Here is a 17,137-nt window from a genome sequence, read left to right as displayed (position 1 = left end):
AAACCTATTACAAATGCTTTGTATCGATGCATCATCTTAATGATTATGACACTTCTTTATTTATATTTCTCTTATTAATATTATGCCTTATATTCTCAAGCTAATTATTACTTACTTGAATAATTAATAAATTATTTTAAGACGTGTTTATTCTATTTTATCAAACAATATCATCCCATTTTATGTTTATAATCTTCATGAAAAATACATGACTTTCTGTTTGCAACAAAATAATTCATCTTCTCTAAAAATATTTTTCACTCTTATATTTTATGAATATATATGTGTGGTGACAATTAATTAATTAATTGTATTAAACATCAGAGGTTATTATACATGTAGTATGTTATTACAAAAAGTAGTTGTGAAAAAATGTTATGGGATTTCACGTTTACAATCTTTAAACAAAATTAATATTTTTCTGTTATAAAAAAAATCATTTTTCTATAAACATATTTAATATTATGTTTTATAAATATATGTACACATATTAATTATGTATTAATTATATTATCTTATATATTATTAATTATGTTAGTAAAAATTATTTCATTAACAATTTTATTTCTTCAAATCAAAATAAATCATAAAATCTATCCCTTATATAATTATCATATTAACTTATACCCTTTTTGGTAATTTCCACATGTAAAAAGCACTTCTGGTAATAACTATCCAAACACTTTCACTTCTCAGAATCACTTTTTCTCAGAATCTATTCTCCACAGAATCTATTCTCCAGAATCACTTTTCCAAACCACGGTTTGGTTTCATCCAAACACACCATTAGTCTGATTACACCGGACCATTTCGAGTTCCGCTCGGATTTTGCACACGCCACAGTAAAACCCTAATTACAACGGTCAAATCGAACTGCCGACTTTGGTGGGCGCGGGACCCCAAGATCGTCAAACGACTACAAATAGTTCTCTTCCCTCAGACCTTCCGCGCCAAGACGGATTCCGATCTCTATAGCCTTCACGAGTTAATGGACAGCTGCGCTGCTTGAGGGCTTCAGTCAGGTTTGGTAAAAGCAAAGAAAATTTTGTCGAGTCCAGTCTACCGACTACTTCTTGTATTTCTTTTCTACAATTCCGGCAGAAAGACCTGTCGCTCTTTTCTTTTTTTTTTTTTTGCTTTGATTTTATTGCATATTGTTTCAGCATTTCGTTTTATCTTAATATCTTTTCTACCTGAATTCGGATGTTTCTGTGGTTTTTCTATTAATCTTCTTGCATCATATTTTGATTCAACGATGCACTAGTATTAAGGCTCTGTATAAACTTAATTATCAGTGACCTAATGCAAGGTGCAAAGATAAATGCTGGGGTCCGCTTTGCAGCCTTAACTTAAACATGTTTTGGTTGCCAGTATCACCCATAAATTTCTATCGAGTTAGGTTCTAAACCTGAAAGTGAATCAGTAGGGTTAGTTTTTCAACACATTAGGTTTCATCTCTCTCTAATAGAACATTTTTTTTAATGGAAATAGAACACTTAACAGAAAGCAAGTGGTTTAGCATTATGAATAGACTGAGGGTGCAGACAGTATATGCTTTTGCATGCTGGATGCGAGAGAGAAGAAACGGAAGTAAAAGAAACTTTTTGCATGAGATTTTCATTTTTATGATTTTTTTAAATTTCTACTTAAAATGATATGAATAAAACTGAAGTCTGACGATGATCACACTTTTTAATCTATAAAACAACAATGGTTTAGATGTATAGCTATTTAGAAGAATTAGAATGACACAATCTCCGCTATCCTGAACAAAATTTTATCATTGTATAATGCAAAGGAATATATTAACTCCCCCATGAAAATGATTTTTATTTTGTTGCTTCTCCTAGATGAAGTAACCTGAATTTTATCTTAGTTCTTGGTGTAAACTATAGGGCTTGTTTTATTGTTGTATTCTAATCGTATAAATGATTTTCTTTTCTTCATTTCTGTGTAGATTTTTTGTGGAATGCTTTCAACATTGGTGGTACCGTACCACTGCTTGCTACGTACTCGTAAGCATGACTTTACCTTTATATACTTATTTGCGTGTGTGCGCCTCTCTCTCTCTCTCTCTCTCTCTCTCTGTGTATATATATATATATAATTATATATACTCCTCCGGTCCTTAATATAGGACCTAATTCTTGAATTGATTTTAGTCCTAAATATAAAACTCATTTCTTATATTTATCAATTTTCTCTAAATTACCTTTATAAATACTCCCTCAACCATAATCAAGTAGAAGAAAGAGATGGGGTATTAAGAAAGATGATTATGGTGTTTTAGGAAAAATGTGTCACTTTTCTTATAATTAACTAACTTACCTAACTTCTTTAATCTAATCAAATTAGTTAAATGAGTCTTACATTAAGGACCGGAGGAGTTTTTTTTTTTTTTTTTGCCCTTAGCCTGTGGAATCGTCCTGGCTTATGTTTTTTTTCTTTCTTAATATATTTCTTTTCCTTTAATGTCTAAGTCCTTTTCTTCAGAAGAGAAGATCCTGATCTTTAGAAAAATGATCAATCAGTTCCATGTTAAATATGACAGGTGACTGCTAAACTTGAGGCCCTGCTATTGGTTTGTACAGTGCTTCAAGGTTATTAAAGGTTTGGGCTAAATTGTTTTGCTTATTTTATCTTCGGGGAAGCAGATCCGCTGGTGCCAAATCGAGTTGGAGCTGACAAGCTCTACTCTATCTCTCCTCACTCATTCCCTCTTCCCCCTTCGGCTTTTCCCTTGTCTAGCTTCAGCAAAAAGTGAATAACCAGATAGAGCTTGAGCTCGAGCTCCATCTCTCCTCTCATTGCAAGCGGGACATCCTCCTCTTCTTGCCCTCATGGTTCGTCTCCTATGATCTTCTCAAGACTCCAATTTTAAACTCAATTTTTGAGTAATCTGACTCTGAATATGAGTTTACTGTAATGGTTTGTTATTTTGCCATGAGTAATCTGAGTATTTGTTTTGGAGCAATCTATGGTTTGCTCTTTGCTGATTGCTAGTTCGAATGGTTCAGTGGTTTGCTCTTTGCTATTTATTTTTTATACTGGTTCAGTGGTTTTCTTTTCTTTTTTAAAACAAAAAAAGAAAAAAATTTATATTAACATGGTAGGTTGATGACGGAGATACATTTTTGATGGTGGATACAAAGACGAGAGATTGGGATTCCGGTTAAAAAAGTGAGAAGGAAGGGAGAGAAAATGAGTAGTCATTGCTTTAAAGAGAGAGAGATGAAGAAAAATTGAGATGAAAGAAAATGAAAGAAAGAGAAACTGGTCGATGAAATTTCAAAATTTGAAACCGCTTGTGATGTGATGTGATTGTGCAACAAGTACTGCGTTCTCTTGAGTAAGGCACACAACTCATTCACTTGAACAAGAATTGTGTTCACTATTGTGGGCTGCCACAGTTTGTTGAGCCATTACTGTTGCTATAAACCATGAAGGCAAAGGGGAGCTCCGATTCGTAACTGGCCCGGCTTACTTGTTATTGTGATTTATTAGTTATATTGATTAGACATAAAATTTATTTTCAGTCTCACAGATCCATTCTGTCTCATTTTCACAGGCCCTGGTAGCCAGCCTACTTTGTCGCGATCATATTCATAACATATGGGCCTAGGCTGTGCCTTTTGGTGTATGAAATTGCGCACTTTGCAAGGAATTTGTTCGGAGAAGTAGATTTCATGGTGGGGAAGATGGCAACGTTCCCTTTTCTGGGGATTACTGTTTTCGTTGCTCTTATTGCTTTTTTAACTTTTCACTTCAAATTCAACTCTGGACAGGTTAGTATGCAGAATTCCCGCATCTTTGATTATTCTTTGTTTACTAATAGAGTGTTGGTAAGGAATCCTTCTTCTTTTTCCAATGCTGGTGTCATTCGAAAATGTCGTTTATATTTTCTTGATTATTTCTGACCTATTTAAGTGAAATCATTTTCTATCACTCAGTAGATTGAGTCAATGATTTTGACTCTGTGCTCTGTGTTTCTAGAGATTGTTCAGTCCTGAAGAACTTGCGTTGTACAATGGAACCGATGAGAGTTTGCCAATCCTTCTAGGAATTATCGGGTATTCTTCTATTTTCCTCTTTGTGTTGTTTGTGGGATAGTAATGGGTGCTGATATCAATATAAACAACGTCTGTCTGGAACTACTTGCATTGGTGAGCCGAAATATAGGATTCTTCATTAACTGTTGCTGTTTGCTTTTTCGTGTGCGTGCACACAGGATTGGTTGGGAATAGGTGGTTAATTGTAAGGTTGGGATTCCTGACCTGGCTTATTGATGTGTTGTTGAGAGCTGACTGTCGTTTGATTCTGTTGACTATTTGTTGAGTCCTATTTGTTGACTATGATGTTATATCTTCGATTTTGGATAGATCTGTGTTTGATGTAACAAAAGGAAAATCTCATTATGGTTCAGGAGGCGGATACAATCATTTTGCTGGAAGGTATGGTCGTTATCCTCTCCTAAAAACTTAAAGTACATGTTCTTGCTTATCTGATGTAAATAATTACATTTTTTCTTAAAAAATAAGTCAATCCAAAAACTGAACTAGCAATGACAAGAAGCTTGTTAAGTTTAATAGGAATTGTTATTAGAAAAGCTTAGCAAGAGTCAATGAGACTCCAACGGAAATTTTAATATTACTTAATCAATGTTAAGTTTGTTTAATGCTTATTTAGCTGTATGTTTTCATGCTGAATAAGTACTGATAGTTTTGCCTTCAAAATTTTCAATAAATTCAGGGACGCTTCTCGTGCATTTGTCTCTGGGAACTTCACAGGTAAATAACTAGATGCGCTGGTTTGATTTGATCTTTTGAATGAATGAATAATGCAACTCTTGAATTTAAGCAGAAGCATGAAACGTGAATGACTCTTCTTATGTTGTGTTGACTACCTGAAAGAGTATAGTTACTTCGTATAACAAGTTGCATTTAAATGCAATAAGACTGTTTCTTTCCTCAGCTTTTATATTAGTATCTTGTTCTAGATTCACCTTCTTAATAATGGAAATTTTGTTTTGTATGATGTGATCTTTTTCCCCTTTGGCTTTTCCTGAATTTACATTTTTGAATTTATTGATTTTCATTTTTATTTTTAAGATGAGGAAAACATCATAACATGAAGGAGGAAAATCACTGCTGCTAAATAACAAAGAACATATTATACGTCAACACTCCTTGAAAGGTGTGCATAAAGCATTATAAATGCTTTTGCAACTATCTTTTATTGTGGTTTTGCTGTGGTGTTTGCAAATAGAACTTACCATTGCTGCACCAAGAAGCAATTTTTTTCTTTTGCCAAAACATTGTAGATGTCTAACGCGTTGCCCACTTTTGAAAGTTGTCTTAATTCTTTGCCTACTTGCTTCTTCAGGAGAGGGACTCACAGACTCATTGCGTGGTTTATCTAGCACTGAGGTAGCTATTGATGGTTTATAGATTTCCTAATAATTTATGTTGTTGAAGTGTAGGTTTGTTAAAAATATGTCTTGTTAACTTGGCCGTGGTTCACATGAATCTTATTGTTGGTTATTCTAACACTTGTGATTTTTCTTTATTATGATTGCTTGACACTTTTCAGTGGCTCAAGAGGACACCCATGCAACCAATGCATGTCGGATCGTTGTGTAAATAAAGGATAAAACCAGATTTACATGTTAATAGAATGGTTTGAGAGAGTGTGACATTTAGGTTCAAAGTAGTTTGAGCTTGTGTTAGTTGCTTCATCCTTGTACTTATTGTTCTTTCACCTTGAAAACCTTGCTGATGCCTCGTGCTTAGCTAGGGATGTGATTCTGCCAAATCCTTCATGCGCCTTGTTTTAGTGACCAGGGGAACTATGGCTTCAAGGGTGTAGGTAGGGTTGAGTTGGTGGTCCATGAGAGTATGATGAGATGGTGGTGCTGAGGCTAGTGCTCATGTGATAGGATCCTCTTATGCAGAAACTTACCACAAGACCAAGAGTAAAAAATAAACAAGGGAACACCTGAGATTGATAGTGGTTTTACTGAATAACCAGGGAATAGGTGACTTTGCCGTACTGATACATAAGCTATATAAGCTACAATAGAAGTGACGATTACAAACTAACAAGGAATAGAACAAGATACACAAACAGAACAAGATACAACACAATCGACTGACAGACTTGCCAAACTTTTGAGAGGTTGGCTCTCTCCACCCAAAAGGCCAAGACCACAATTCAATTTCTCCACACCTCCTCCTGAACCCAAAAGAAACGATTTATGGACCCCAAAAGTGAGTTTCACGAGCCCCAACTCATAGACTTTGACTACAGCTATCCTATAGCTACCCTACTCTCTATTTCTTTCTTCAGAATAGCAAGTCAAGCTTCTGCCCAGCAAAAAGTATTTTCCCCCTTTTTATGCATCTTACTAAACATGATCCTCTCGTCATGGCGGTCCATCATTAACTTACAGGGTTTCTATTGGCAATTTCTTGTTTTTCTCCATAGTTTTGATGTGAGTTCTTGCTAGATATAATTTGATAGGATTCCACTACCTATTCTTACCCATAGTCGAAGGAGGAACAGAGGTAAGATGGAAAATAAGGAAGTTATGGGGTCAAATATGTCTATAATTGAAAATTGGGGTGTTATTTATATATGTTACCTTCTGTTTTGGGTTGGGGGGACATTGTAGTCAAAGGCAAAGATGAGATTGTATAAGTGAAACAAAGTTAGATTTAACATCCAACTCAGATGGTGGAAGGTTACTGCAATGGGTTTTGACGGATTAGGGTGTAAATTACAACTTTTATAAGTTAGGCGGACTTTGCAATTGAAGGCAAAGACGAGGGCAAGTATATGGAATTTCCCCTTTTTGTTGCTTTAAAGAATAAAGCAAATAGAGCAAATGATGTGTGAAGCCTCGATACTAAGGGAGACTTGTGTTATATATAAATATATAATAGAGGAAAGATTGCATACCTATAGATAAAACAATTGTTGCGCTTCTGTAGTTTAACTAAACAAAGAAGAAAGGCAAACTTATGCTATATGCTGCCAATTATTATCTCTAATTTATTTTGTTATGCCAAAACCCCTTGGGTTTGATGTGTAGAAATAGCTTGTGCATTCCAAATCTACTGCTGAAAGTTGATTTTAATTAAGTGAATAGGGGATGACAAATATTAAATTCCTGAATAGGAGATCTAATGCTGTCAGTGACGACTTTGTCATAGGTTTAAGCTATTAGATGTGTGAACAAAAAGTTCTTGCCTTACTTCTATTTAGTGCTTTTTATACTATCATTTATGGATTATTCCCTATGGCGCTCCAAATAAGACCTATTTTTTGTCTCGGTTCTGGAATCCACATTTAGACATGCATTGGCATTCATGCGATGATTCGGTAGTTCATTTGTATGATTTAATTATACCGTGCATACAGGTGAAGAGCATTGTTGAATGGAGGAACTTCTACTTTAAAACCTACAAGTGAGTCATATTTTCTACAATCAGCTATTGTTGAAGTTGCTAATGAAATTTATTAAGATTACATCCATTATAGCAAGGCTTTTATGGCCATTTCAAGCTTTTCTTGTATTTATAGTATGATTTAGTCTCGTGTTCATCTTGAAGTTTTCTTTAAATTGACATTGATATGTTTTCGCTTTCTGCTAACTTATCTTCGCTTAAGCAAATTAAATATATCTGATGAGGTATCGTAGAGATTTCAGCGATTAGGAGAGAGGTAGGGGGGAGAAGAGAGAAGAGAGGAAGAATCAGCGAGAAGAGAAGGAAGAAAATTCACACTGAATATTTCATTCATCAACAATCAACAACAATAACAATAGATTGCCCCTGTTATATATAGACAGCCATCGTAACATAACTCTAATCACCCTAGCTATTTACCTAACTACGCTTAAGGCCTTATAGACTTAACAAACCATTATTATTAAGCCCCTGTGGCTCATAGAATCAGTAAAACCACAATTAAACGCAGTATTTAATGTTCATGATTTATAACAATATCATACACTCACTTTTTTTTTTGGGGCCTGTTTTGTAGGTATGTTGGTAAGGTTGTTGGTCGATACTATGATAGCCAAGGGCATCCTACTAAATATTTGAAAGGTGTTGAAGCAAAGGCTGCTAGAGGCGCACAACTTTTGGAAAAGCAGAAGATCGAAGAGTCTAAACAACCTAGTTGTAATTCAAGATGGAGTCAAGATGAGGGTGGAGAGGTACTTTACATATTTCGTTACTGCCTATATCTCTCTGCTTTGAAAAGGAGTCCAGAAGCAATATCATAGTTTATTAATTTTATTTCATTTTTAATTATAAGCCGCTAAGTAATTCTGACTTTTTCAGCTGTAGTGGCATTATTAGATATTAGCCATAATTTGGTTTCATGTATTTTTGCATTAATACTATAAGAATGAACTAGAAATTCCATATGGTAGCAGCCAATTATGCTGAGTTGTGCCCAGCCACGATTAAGTTGTATAAACATTTAAAATCCTGTCGCCACTTTTACAAAAAGGATTGTCGGAATATGTATTATATTTTCTTAGAGAGTTTTGGATCCCAATTCCGTATTGGAAATAATTAATCTGAGCTTTGAAAATGTTTTGATGGTGTTTGTTTGTACCGATCAGAAGTGAATTGAGTGAAAAGGTGCTGAGAATATTCAACTTGCTGGAAGTCTCTGAATGCATCTAATAGTTGCTTTAATTATTAAATGACTTGTTTGTTTTGTAGTGAAATCTAATTGATCTTACTAGAAATCATTAGTTTCTTTAAATACTTGCTCACGCTTGTAATTGAAATCTTTTCAAACATGACAAACCCAATGATCTGTTTTTTTTTCACTAGAAATTCGGTATTAAACATTCTCTGGTAGATAATTTTTGTGGTTTATCCAGCCATCCTGTAATTGTATGCAAACATATGAAACGTTGGTTTGTGTGATAAGTCATATTATTATGACATGAATCGTCATTGGCTAATGTAAATTGATACTTCATTATACATCCCATTCATGTTTAGAAGAAAGTATACTTGAATCTACTCACTTGTATAACACAGATTGCACCTGTGATCAGGTATGGTGTGATGCCGGCTTCCCGAGGCTTGTTCAGAGGCCTCTTGAGATTGCTTTGACTGGAAAAATGAGTAAACGTTGTGCCTGCTTTGAAGAAAATCAACTGAGCCAAACAGGCTTAGAGGTGTATGCTGGCTGTGATTATCATGCCAAAAGGTGCAAAGTCTTGAACTAACATATGATGATGATGATTATTATTATGGCCTTTCGTTTGGCCGGGACATAAAATTACTCATTGGTGGGTGTGATTTGTGGGATTTTGATTTGTATATTAAGAGATTAACATAGAAAATCAACTAGATCTAGTTTGATTCTTGTATAGAGCAACTCTGGATTGAGTTTGAATACTTCTGTTTATTTTTAATATTAATGACCCAAAAAGAGAGATCAAGAGGAAATGACCAAAGACTAAAGGTAACGAAATTGATCATATGAAGTAACAGTGTAATAAAATCTACTATAAGTTGATATATTGATTGATTTGGTCGCATTTAATAGACAACTGAGTTGTGTTGGGATTTTGCAAGAAGTATGACCTGAATTGTACCATTCATAGTTGAGAGGTTTGGTCGCAATTTTTTTATGGGTTCTAGATATATTCTTGTATTTTAAATATTTATTATTCATTTATTTGTTCCTAAAAATTGCAGATACAGGAACCTTTGTTCCCCCCCCCCCCATGGTATGATAACTTGTCTTGCAATTTGAGATATGCCATTTTTGGTAGTTTTTCAACTACATAGAATATAGTTGCCCTTCGTTTTGTTTTATTCTTGACAACTAAATTTGAGAGTTGTACACAAGGTGCATGCCAGATTGGCTCTTATCATATTCATCAATACTTTATATGCTACTTCCAGTTTTCAATATAAAACTCAATTGATTAATTTAAAAAATTAAAAAATGTATTAAATTATTTAATTATATTAGACGCTATATGAATGTTTTTATTTGTATTATATTATATGTTTTCTCCCTTAGGCCCCGCCCCTGTTAAGCCTGCAACCACTAATATTGAACAAGAGTTTGAAACACATCTTCAATCAGTTATTGTTTACAATGACTACATACGGACATGCGTTTTACTTTATCCCTAAATGGGCTGCCTCTTAATGCTAGCACCAGAGATTGTAGTCCGTATTGTTTTACACTACGAGTCTTATGCCCATTCAAAATCATCATCATTGCAACTTGCCCGCTGTTGATCTTCCCCATAAATCATAGCGACTCACATGTTGCGGCCATGACCATTTACTGCACTACCTGTTTTTATATGTTCTTTCAAGGGGAAAAAGGCGTGTGAAGCAGTGGAAGTTTACAATCGAAGCAAGACATCACATTTTAACTAGAACTAGGTATTAAAATAGCGAAGCTGATAGATGTATTGACTGAAATAATACAATCATATGCAGACTAATAAAACCTGAAGCTGACTGAAACTTTCTACCCGACAATATGCACTGTTTGGTGTCGTTGTCGCTTGTACCAAGTGCAATATTGTGCACTCAAGACACGACTTGTGACAAAGCTTGTGATAGTAACAGGTGATGATGTGATCACAGTTATTGCACACTAATGTATGGGATAAGACAATACAACATTCATTTTGCAAATCGAAGCGTCCACCCTACAGCAATATCATCATGCTTTGCTTTATCTCCCAAATAGAGGTGGGCAACACCAGGGACAACCGCATTATCTGCAATACCAATAACATCTTACTACTTCACTCCAAAGACAGACATAGATTCTCAGTATAAAAGTTATTATAGGCCTTGGCATCACCAATACTAACACATATTTGACTCTGGAAATCTACTTGACTCAAACTAAAGACTTGAAACAAAAAGCATCAATCCAGTTGAGTCGCAATACACAATGTGCAGCATTATCTCAACTTCTATTTTTAGAAAATTAAGACGTCCCATTAATTCGTCAAATTGATTCAGAAGGAACCAGGATGACTTACAAGGGTCAGGATTTATCAAAATCGATCTAACTGCAAGTAGCACTTTAGTAATAGTTAGTGTAGGACTCCAACCATCCTTCAATATACCCAAACTAACTCGGCCAGTAGTGTCTATATTGCAATGGTAAATGCGAGTCTTGCATACGACCTGCAAGCCAAGATTGCTTGTTTGAGGAACAAAGCCAAACAAATAAACCAAACTTGAGAGACCACTAACAAGTTATCACTCAACATTCCAGACTTGAGAGACCACTAACAAGTTACCATTCAACATTCAGTAATCCAAACTCAACCAACTTACATTACAAAATAGAACCCCCAAAAAAAAAAAAAGCCCATAAGCCAGGCAGTAAAAGTTCCACCGTATAGAGCCAAAAGGTAAAACTTATGTGCCCTCATTCATCTAGATTCTCCCTTTGATTCACATTTGTTGCACAATTTGGCATATATTACACATGTTTGGATTGAGGACGGATGAGAAAAGAAGGGGACGGTTTTTTTTATCTTCCTTACTTCTTCATTTTTCATTTTTCTTCTTGGTTTAAATTAGAATGAACAGTGTTTGCATTTTATCTCCTCAATCCAAGCATACTTTGAAAGAAGTAAATAAATCAATGATTAAATTTCTCTTCTCTTCCCTTGACCTTCAATCTCCTCCATCTTATGGTAAGTTGAAAGTTTAGAAAGGCTAAAATAAATAAAATAATTCAGTAATCTAAATTTTGAAATTATTGCCTCAGCCGAAAGAATAAGTAAAAAAATTTTAAGAAAAATAAAACGACACAAGAGAAATAGATTGACATGTTCAATGCAATCTGAAACAGTTATAAAAATACAATATATTCCCTTTCTCTAGTCATGACTCATGAAGTACTCCTCTTTTATCTCTAACCTCACCCGGCCAAATAATAAGATTACTCCAATTCTGCAAAAAGCAATTATAACTAAACAGAACTACTTGACAAAGAACAATGTTGCTTAATATACCTGCGGAGGCTTAAAGGGATATTCACTTGGAAATATTATGTCAAGGAAAAATATGCCACCCTCATAAGGTGTCCCTACACGGAACAAAAGGAAAGTTTATCAAGATTGCCTTCTCATGCCAATGCAACATGTAGATAACCTACGTTCACATATCACTAAAACGCTTTGAATTTCATTAAAAAGAATGCAGGCCTTGTTGGTAGACCAAACTTCGCTCAACATGTTAAAATTTCGGTCTGGCAGGCATAAGCAACCCTGATCACATGTTTGGCATATAGTTTCATAACAAACCAAAAGATAACTCTCTCTTGGGATATTGTCACAGTTTATTTAGAAGTCGACCTTCTAATTTCTCAATTTATTTGGATATTAAATTCCCTACCTTCCAGTAAACTTGATTAACTTGAATCATTATAATATTTAGCAACGATCTAGTGGAAGTAACCATCACAATCTGACACATACCGTATTCTATTGGAACCAACATCCACAACCCTATGTTCATATTTCAAGAGAGCTATGAAAAAGGCGGAAAAGAAGACAGCTAACAAAGAACTTTAAACACATATTCAATCTAAAGATAAGGAGCAAATGTTAAGACCTTCAGGGCCAATTATAGTTGCGACCCAATGGTAGAGATTGTCACCCTTTGGTCCAGCAGAACAATCAGGAGGGGGATCATTGTTGAGCTCTACCATTTCTCTCTGAATCCTCTTTCCCGATGCAGAGAAAGAAGTTGCAGGTGCCCATGAGGACGTTGAAGATGTTGAAGAAGATCTTCCTCCTCCCCCACCTGACATCATCATCTCTATACTGACCAATTTCCACCACCAATTCACAACTATGCAGAATCACTCACAAAGTGAGAGATAGCGTTCACTGCTCAAAGAAAAATGAAGCCACAAAATACGTGTCCCAAATTAGTTGCAGGTGAAGCATAACCAGAACAGAACATTGCAGAGTTCTATCACAACATTCGTCTGTTGTTCTTCGATCTCTCTTATTGTTTTGGTACTGAGAATTTCTTCAATTTCGGAAATCTTCTTTTCTCATAAATTGCATGCCAATTATTGTAGAACTTCAATGATGCAATTTTTTTCTCTTTATATATTCAATGTGCGTATAAACAAAAGATTTGGGATTAAATGTTCTAAATTTCAGCCAACGATTAAAAGTTCACTATGACAACGATTTGGCAGCAACTTTTGTTGCCCTTGAAAACCTTCACTGAAAGTCACTAATTTAAAAACTTTCATAACTCTTGCCATTATCTCAAGTGAGATGAATTAAGTGCTTCAACAAATGCAGAACATAATTTAACTTTATCTTCACCCTAGCTCATAAACCTTAGATTAGAAGAGTGTCCCCACCAACTCACAAGGGCAATTAACTTTCTTTTTTTATTCCCCCCCCCCCCCCCCGTTTAACTCTGGACCCTAATTTGAGAATGTGCGCTTGGTGCGTGAGTTAACTATCTTATTTACATGCAATTTAGATTATCCACTTAGGACTGTTAATATTTAAAATTTTAATGTCAACACTTTTTGTTAAGAAAATAGGATTAAAGAAATAAAAAATACTTTATAAAATTAAATCACATTTTTATTATGATATTATTTAAGATTACAATTTTCTTGCTTCAATCAAAACAAAAGAAGATAAAAATTTACATTAAATTCTATCTCACTTGAATTACTATGTACTCCCTCCGTTCCTTATTATAAGAGACATTTGATGCTTATAGCATGTTCCTAAATATAAGAGACACTTAAAAGTTGTCTCTACTTTTTTGTGTTCATTTCCTATTTTACCCATATTTATTGTCTCCAACTCACACTCTCTCTCCTTCCCACTTCTCTTTCTTTTAAGAATTTACTATTGTTCTCTTTCATGCTCTCTTTCCTTATTAATGAGGGCATTTTTGGAAAAAAAATTATACTTTTTACATATTAATTGTTCTTAACTAATTTTAACTGTTTTCTTGATCAACGTAATTCGGTTATTCGTCTCTTATAATAAGGAACGGAGGGAGTAACTTTCATCTTAACCAATCATATTTAATTAGAACAGTATATATTTTATTATTTCAAAATCATATTTTAAATTTTTGTCTTAAATAAATGAGAACATAAATAAAATCAATTTCCTGTTTAAAAATTATTTTAAAAAAATTACTATCTCATACATGAATGTATCTCTTATCTAAGATATCTTTTATCTTGTAAATTTTTAAAAAGTGGTTAAAAGTAATTTAATATTTTAAATTTGCCTCAAATTACAATTATTTATAAACAATTGTACCTTCTAGCCTAAATTCATTTATCCTTAATCTCTTCTCTAATTCCTATCATCGATTATAATGTGGATGTTTATGATGGAAAAGCACGCTAGAGTGAGAGAGCAAAGGGAGAATGGAGGGAGAGGGAAAGAGCAAAGCGAGAATAAATACTGTAATAAATAACAAACAAATTGAAATAAAAAGATAAGCAAATAGCTCCGCTCCTCTCTCCCCTCTCACCCGTCCCCTCGCATCCCTTGGTTCCCTTAGACCAAACAAAACGCATAACCCCCTTTCCCCTCTCCTTAACTCTTTTTTAGGAAACGTATACAATTGTGATGTAGGGAAGAATTATGTAAAAGCCAAATCAAAGTTAAGTAAGATTTATTGATTTTAATTGAAAACCAGTAATAATTTTTTAAAACATCTGCAGAGAGTAGAATGTACCTAATTTAATCAAAGAAATCACAGTAGAGATCCCACCATCTGCTCCTCATGGCATTCTGGATGCCCCTGATTCATATTGGACATATAGCAACAAACAGAAGCAAAAGCGGATAAGCATTCTAATATAGTAGTAACAAGAATAAAAAGCAAACCGTAAAGTAAGAATGAAATCAGATTTATTAAAATAAATAAGAAAATGATCAAACAACGTGGAGCCAACCAAATTAAAAGAAAAATTGGGTAGGACCGGTTTCATTTAAAAGATCTAACTCTAACCCTAACCCTAACCCTAACAAAATTAAAAGAAAAAATGGGAAGGACCGGAATCAACCAGATCAAACACACGACACTTTCATCAAATAACCTATCGGAGTCACAGGGCTTGGAGCAAACAGCAATTTCATGAATAGAGATACACTCAAACAAATCCAGCCCCTCACTCACAGAGTCGCAGAAGGAAGAATGATTCAAGCTTCTCAACCCAAACACACAAGGATTTGGTAGAGAGGGAGAGGAATCTCAAGCTTACCAGTTACCACACAATCCAATACATCTAAGGAGAAGGAAAAGAAGAACAATGGCACCAACTGCAACGGAAAAGAGGCACGGCGGCGACGGAAAAGAGGCAAAACGGCGCCTTTTCGAGCTTCAAGTACGAGCAACGGTGATGACGATCATGAACGAAGGAAGACGGAAAAGCTCCAGACAAGATTTGAAGAGTGGAGAGTGAGATGGGTAGGGTCGCAGAGGGTGTGGCTAGCTCGGAGCAGATCCCCTCAGAATCCCATTCTTTCAGTATCCCATTCTCTCTGAACCGTTGATGTGATTTTCTGCGACTTGTTGGCATAGCTTGGTAGGAAATATTCTGAGACGCAAGATATGAATTAAAAAACTCATTTTTCATTTAAAAAAAAATGATATCTTTTGGACTTTTTCATAAGCAAAAATATTTATTATAGAAATTTTTAAGAGAAAAAATCTCAAAAAATACCTTTAAAATTTTAAAATTTTAAATCAGAAAGGAATAAAAAAATATATTGTTATTTGCTTTTCCAATATTATCAAGGGAAAATTTCAAATAAAGCCATTTGAATATACATAATTTCATATTGGGTCCTGGAATTGTCCAAATGACAGAAAGGGTCAATGACTCAATCTATCATTTCTAAAATTAAGAGCAATTGACAATTTTATCCTCATTTATATTCATCCACTACAATAATTTAAGGACTTACTATAAGGATTTAGGTGTTACCTAGATTCATGTAATCACTATAACAGTATAAGCATTACCTAGATTTGTTTAGAGAATAACTACTCACTTTTACTTTCATTTGTATTCATTCATTACAATAATTTAAGGAATCATTATAAGGGTTTAGGCGTTACCTAGATTCGTGTAGAGAATAACTATTCATTTTTTTGTAGTCAGGAATGCCCCATGAGCAGATACCTTGTTATTAATTACAACTAATCATATAATCACTAGAACAGTATAAGCATTACCTAGATTCGTTTAGAGAATAACTACTCACTTTTACTCAATCAAGACAAAATTGTCAATTGCTCTTAATTTTAAAAATGACAGATTGGGTCATTAACCCTTTCTGTCATTTACATAATTCCGAGACCCAATCTGAAATTATATATTCGAAGGGCTTTATCTGGGATTTTCCCTATTATCAATTGCTAATACAATTTAGTAAATAAAACTCATTTGAAATATTGAAATTTAAACGTATTTTTTGGATTCTTCTTTTTTAAGATAATTTATCCCATTTAATTAAAATAGATTTTTTTCTTATGAAGTTCATAGAAGATATTATATTGCCTTTGTTTAAAGTTGTAAAAGATTATTTGTTGTATTTACATAATTACTAGTACCTTCATTCCTCAATATAAAACCTAGTTAATTGATTAATTAGGAGAGATTAAAAAATTAAATAAATTATTATATTTATTTTTTTTAAAACTAATTAAAAAAATCATGGCTAAACTTAAACAGAAACAATCAACAAAAAATATTGACTTCTAACAGCAAAAAACAAAAGAAAAATAATAGAAAAAGAAGCTGAAAATTGTAAAATCCCAAATCAGGTTTGGTAACACAACTTTATTTAGTATTAACAAGTCTGAATTTATAAATAATAATAAATTTTTGTTGATATTCCTTACTTGGCATTTATAAAATTTCAGTTTTTTTTTTGTCATTGTCCCAAAAACAAAATATGTGTCGCCTGGAATTTTTTTTATTGCAAAAGATCTTTGTTAGTGCAAGCGAACATACACGGAAGCTAAGAGCAATTTACATTTAGAAACTAAAAACAATTTGCAGGCAAAAGCAACAAAAATGAAGAACAACCATAACGCCAACAACG

General features: G+C 34.0%; 2 protein-coding genes across 5 annotated transcripts; one reads left to right on the top strand and one right to left on the bottom strand.

Moving 5' to 3' along the window:
- The first annotated feature begins 890 nt into the window (after positions 1 to 890).
- Positions 891 to 9,604, top strand: LOC114751945 (membrane-associated progesterone-binding protein 4). Of its 4 annotated transcripts, none has more exons than XM_028940653.1 (10): positions 891 to 1,022; positions 1,958 to 2,015; positions 3,569 to 3,785; positions 3,994 to 4,070; positions 4,380 to 4,451; positions 4,750 to 4,787; positions 5,383 to 5,426; positions 7,420 to 7,466; positions 8,044 to 8,218; positions 9,080 to 9,604. In XM_028940653.1, exons 3-10 carry the CDS (start codon positions 3,687 to 3,689, stop codon positions 9,251 to 9,253), a joined length of 726 nt encoding a protein of 241 aa, XP_028796486.1. In that variant the 5' UTR covers positions 891 to 1,022; positions 1,958 to 2,015; positions 3,569 to 3,686; the 3' UTR covers positions 9,254 to 9,604. The 4 variants fall into 4 exon arrangements, with proteins under 4 accessions (XP_028796486.1, XP_028796485.1, XP_028796487.1 ...); XM_028940652.1 differs by having other exon boundaries at positions 891 to 1,027; XM_028940654.1 differs by lacking the exons at positions 891 to 1,022; positions 1,958 to 2,015 and adding an exon at positions 2,597 to 2,843 and having other exon boundaries at positions 9,080 to 9,254; positions 9,301 to 9,604.
- Positions 9,605 to 10,401: 797 nt separating this feature from the next.
- LOC114751947 (constitutive photomorphogenesis protein 10) lies at positions 10,402 to 14,813 on the bottom strand. The gene is made up of 5 exons (XM_028940655.1): positions 14,760 to 14,813; positions 12,636 to 12,913; positions 12,035 to 12,108; positions 11,048 to 11,195; positions 10,402 to 10,777 (listed from the first exon to the last, which is right to left on the bottom strand). The coding sequence occupies exons 2-5, from the start codon at positions 12,838 to 12,840 to the stop codon at positions 10,680 to 10,682; spliced, it is 525 nt and encodes a 174-aa protein (XP_028796488.1). The 5' UTR covers positions 12,841 to 12,913; positions 14,760 to 14,813; the 3' UTR covers positions 10,402 to 10,679.
- Between the last annotated feature and the right edge of the window lie 2,324 nt (positions 14,814 to 17,137).

This window comes from Neltuma alba, unplaced genomic scaffold (assembly GCF_004799145.2).
Source record: "Neltuma alba isolate B1F8T4 unplaced genomic scaffold, ASM479914v2 tig00007166_pilon, whole genome shotgun sequence".
In the NCBI taxonomy this organism is placed as follows: Eukaryota; Viridiplantae; Streptophyta; class Magnoliopsida; order Fabales; family Fabaceae; genus Neltuma; species Neltuma alba.
This window is presented reverse-complemented; position numbering and strand designations above follow the sequence as displayed.

Excerpts from the sequence above, each read along its gene's own strand:
- LOC114751947 (XM_028940655.1), bottom strand. The coding sequence starts at position 12,840 with ATGATGATGTCAGGTGGGGGAGGAGGAAGATCTTCTTCAACATCTTCA. Across the intron at positions 12,109-12,635 it reads AACTATAATTGGCCCTGAAG|GGACACCTTATGAGGGTGGC; the intron begins GTCTTAACATTT and ends TGTTCCGTGTAG. Across the intron at positions 10,778-11,047 it reads TTTGATAAATCCTGACCCTT|ATAATGCGGTTGTCCCTGGT; the intron begins GTAAGTCATCCT and ends TTGGTATTGCAG.
- LOC114751945 (XM_028940653.1), top strand. The coding sequence starts at position 3,687 with ATGGTGGGGAAGATGGCAACGTTCCCTTTTCTGGGGATTACTGTTTTC. Across the intron at positions 5,427-7,419 it reads GTGGTTTATCTAGCACTGAG|GTGAAGAGCATTGTTGAATG; the intron begins GTAGCTATTGAT and ends CCGTGCATACAG. Across the intron at positions 8,219-9,079 it reads GTCAAGATGAGGGTGGAGAG|GTATGGTGTGATGCCGGCTT; the intron begins GTACTTTACATA and ends ACCTGTGATCAG.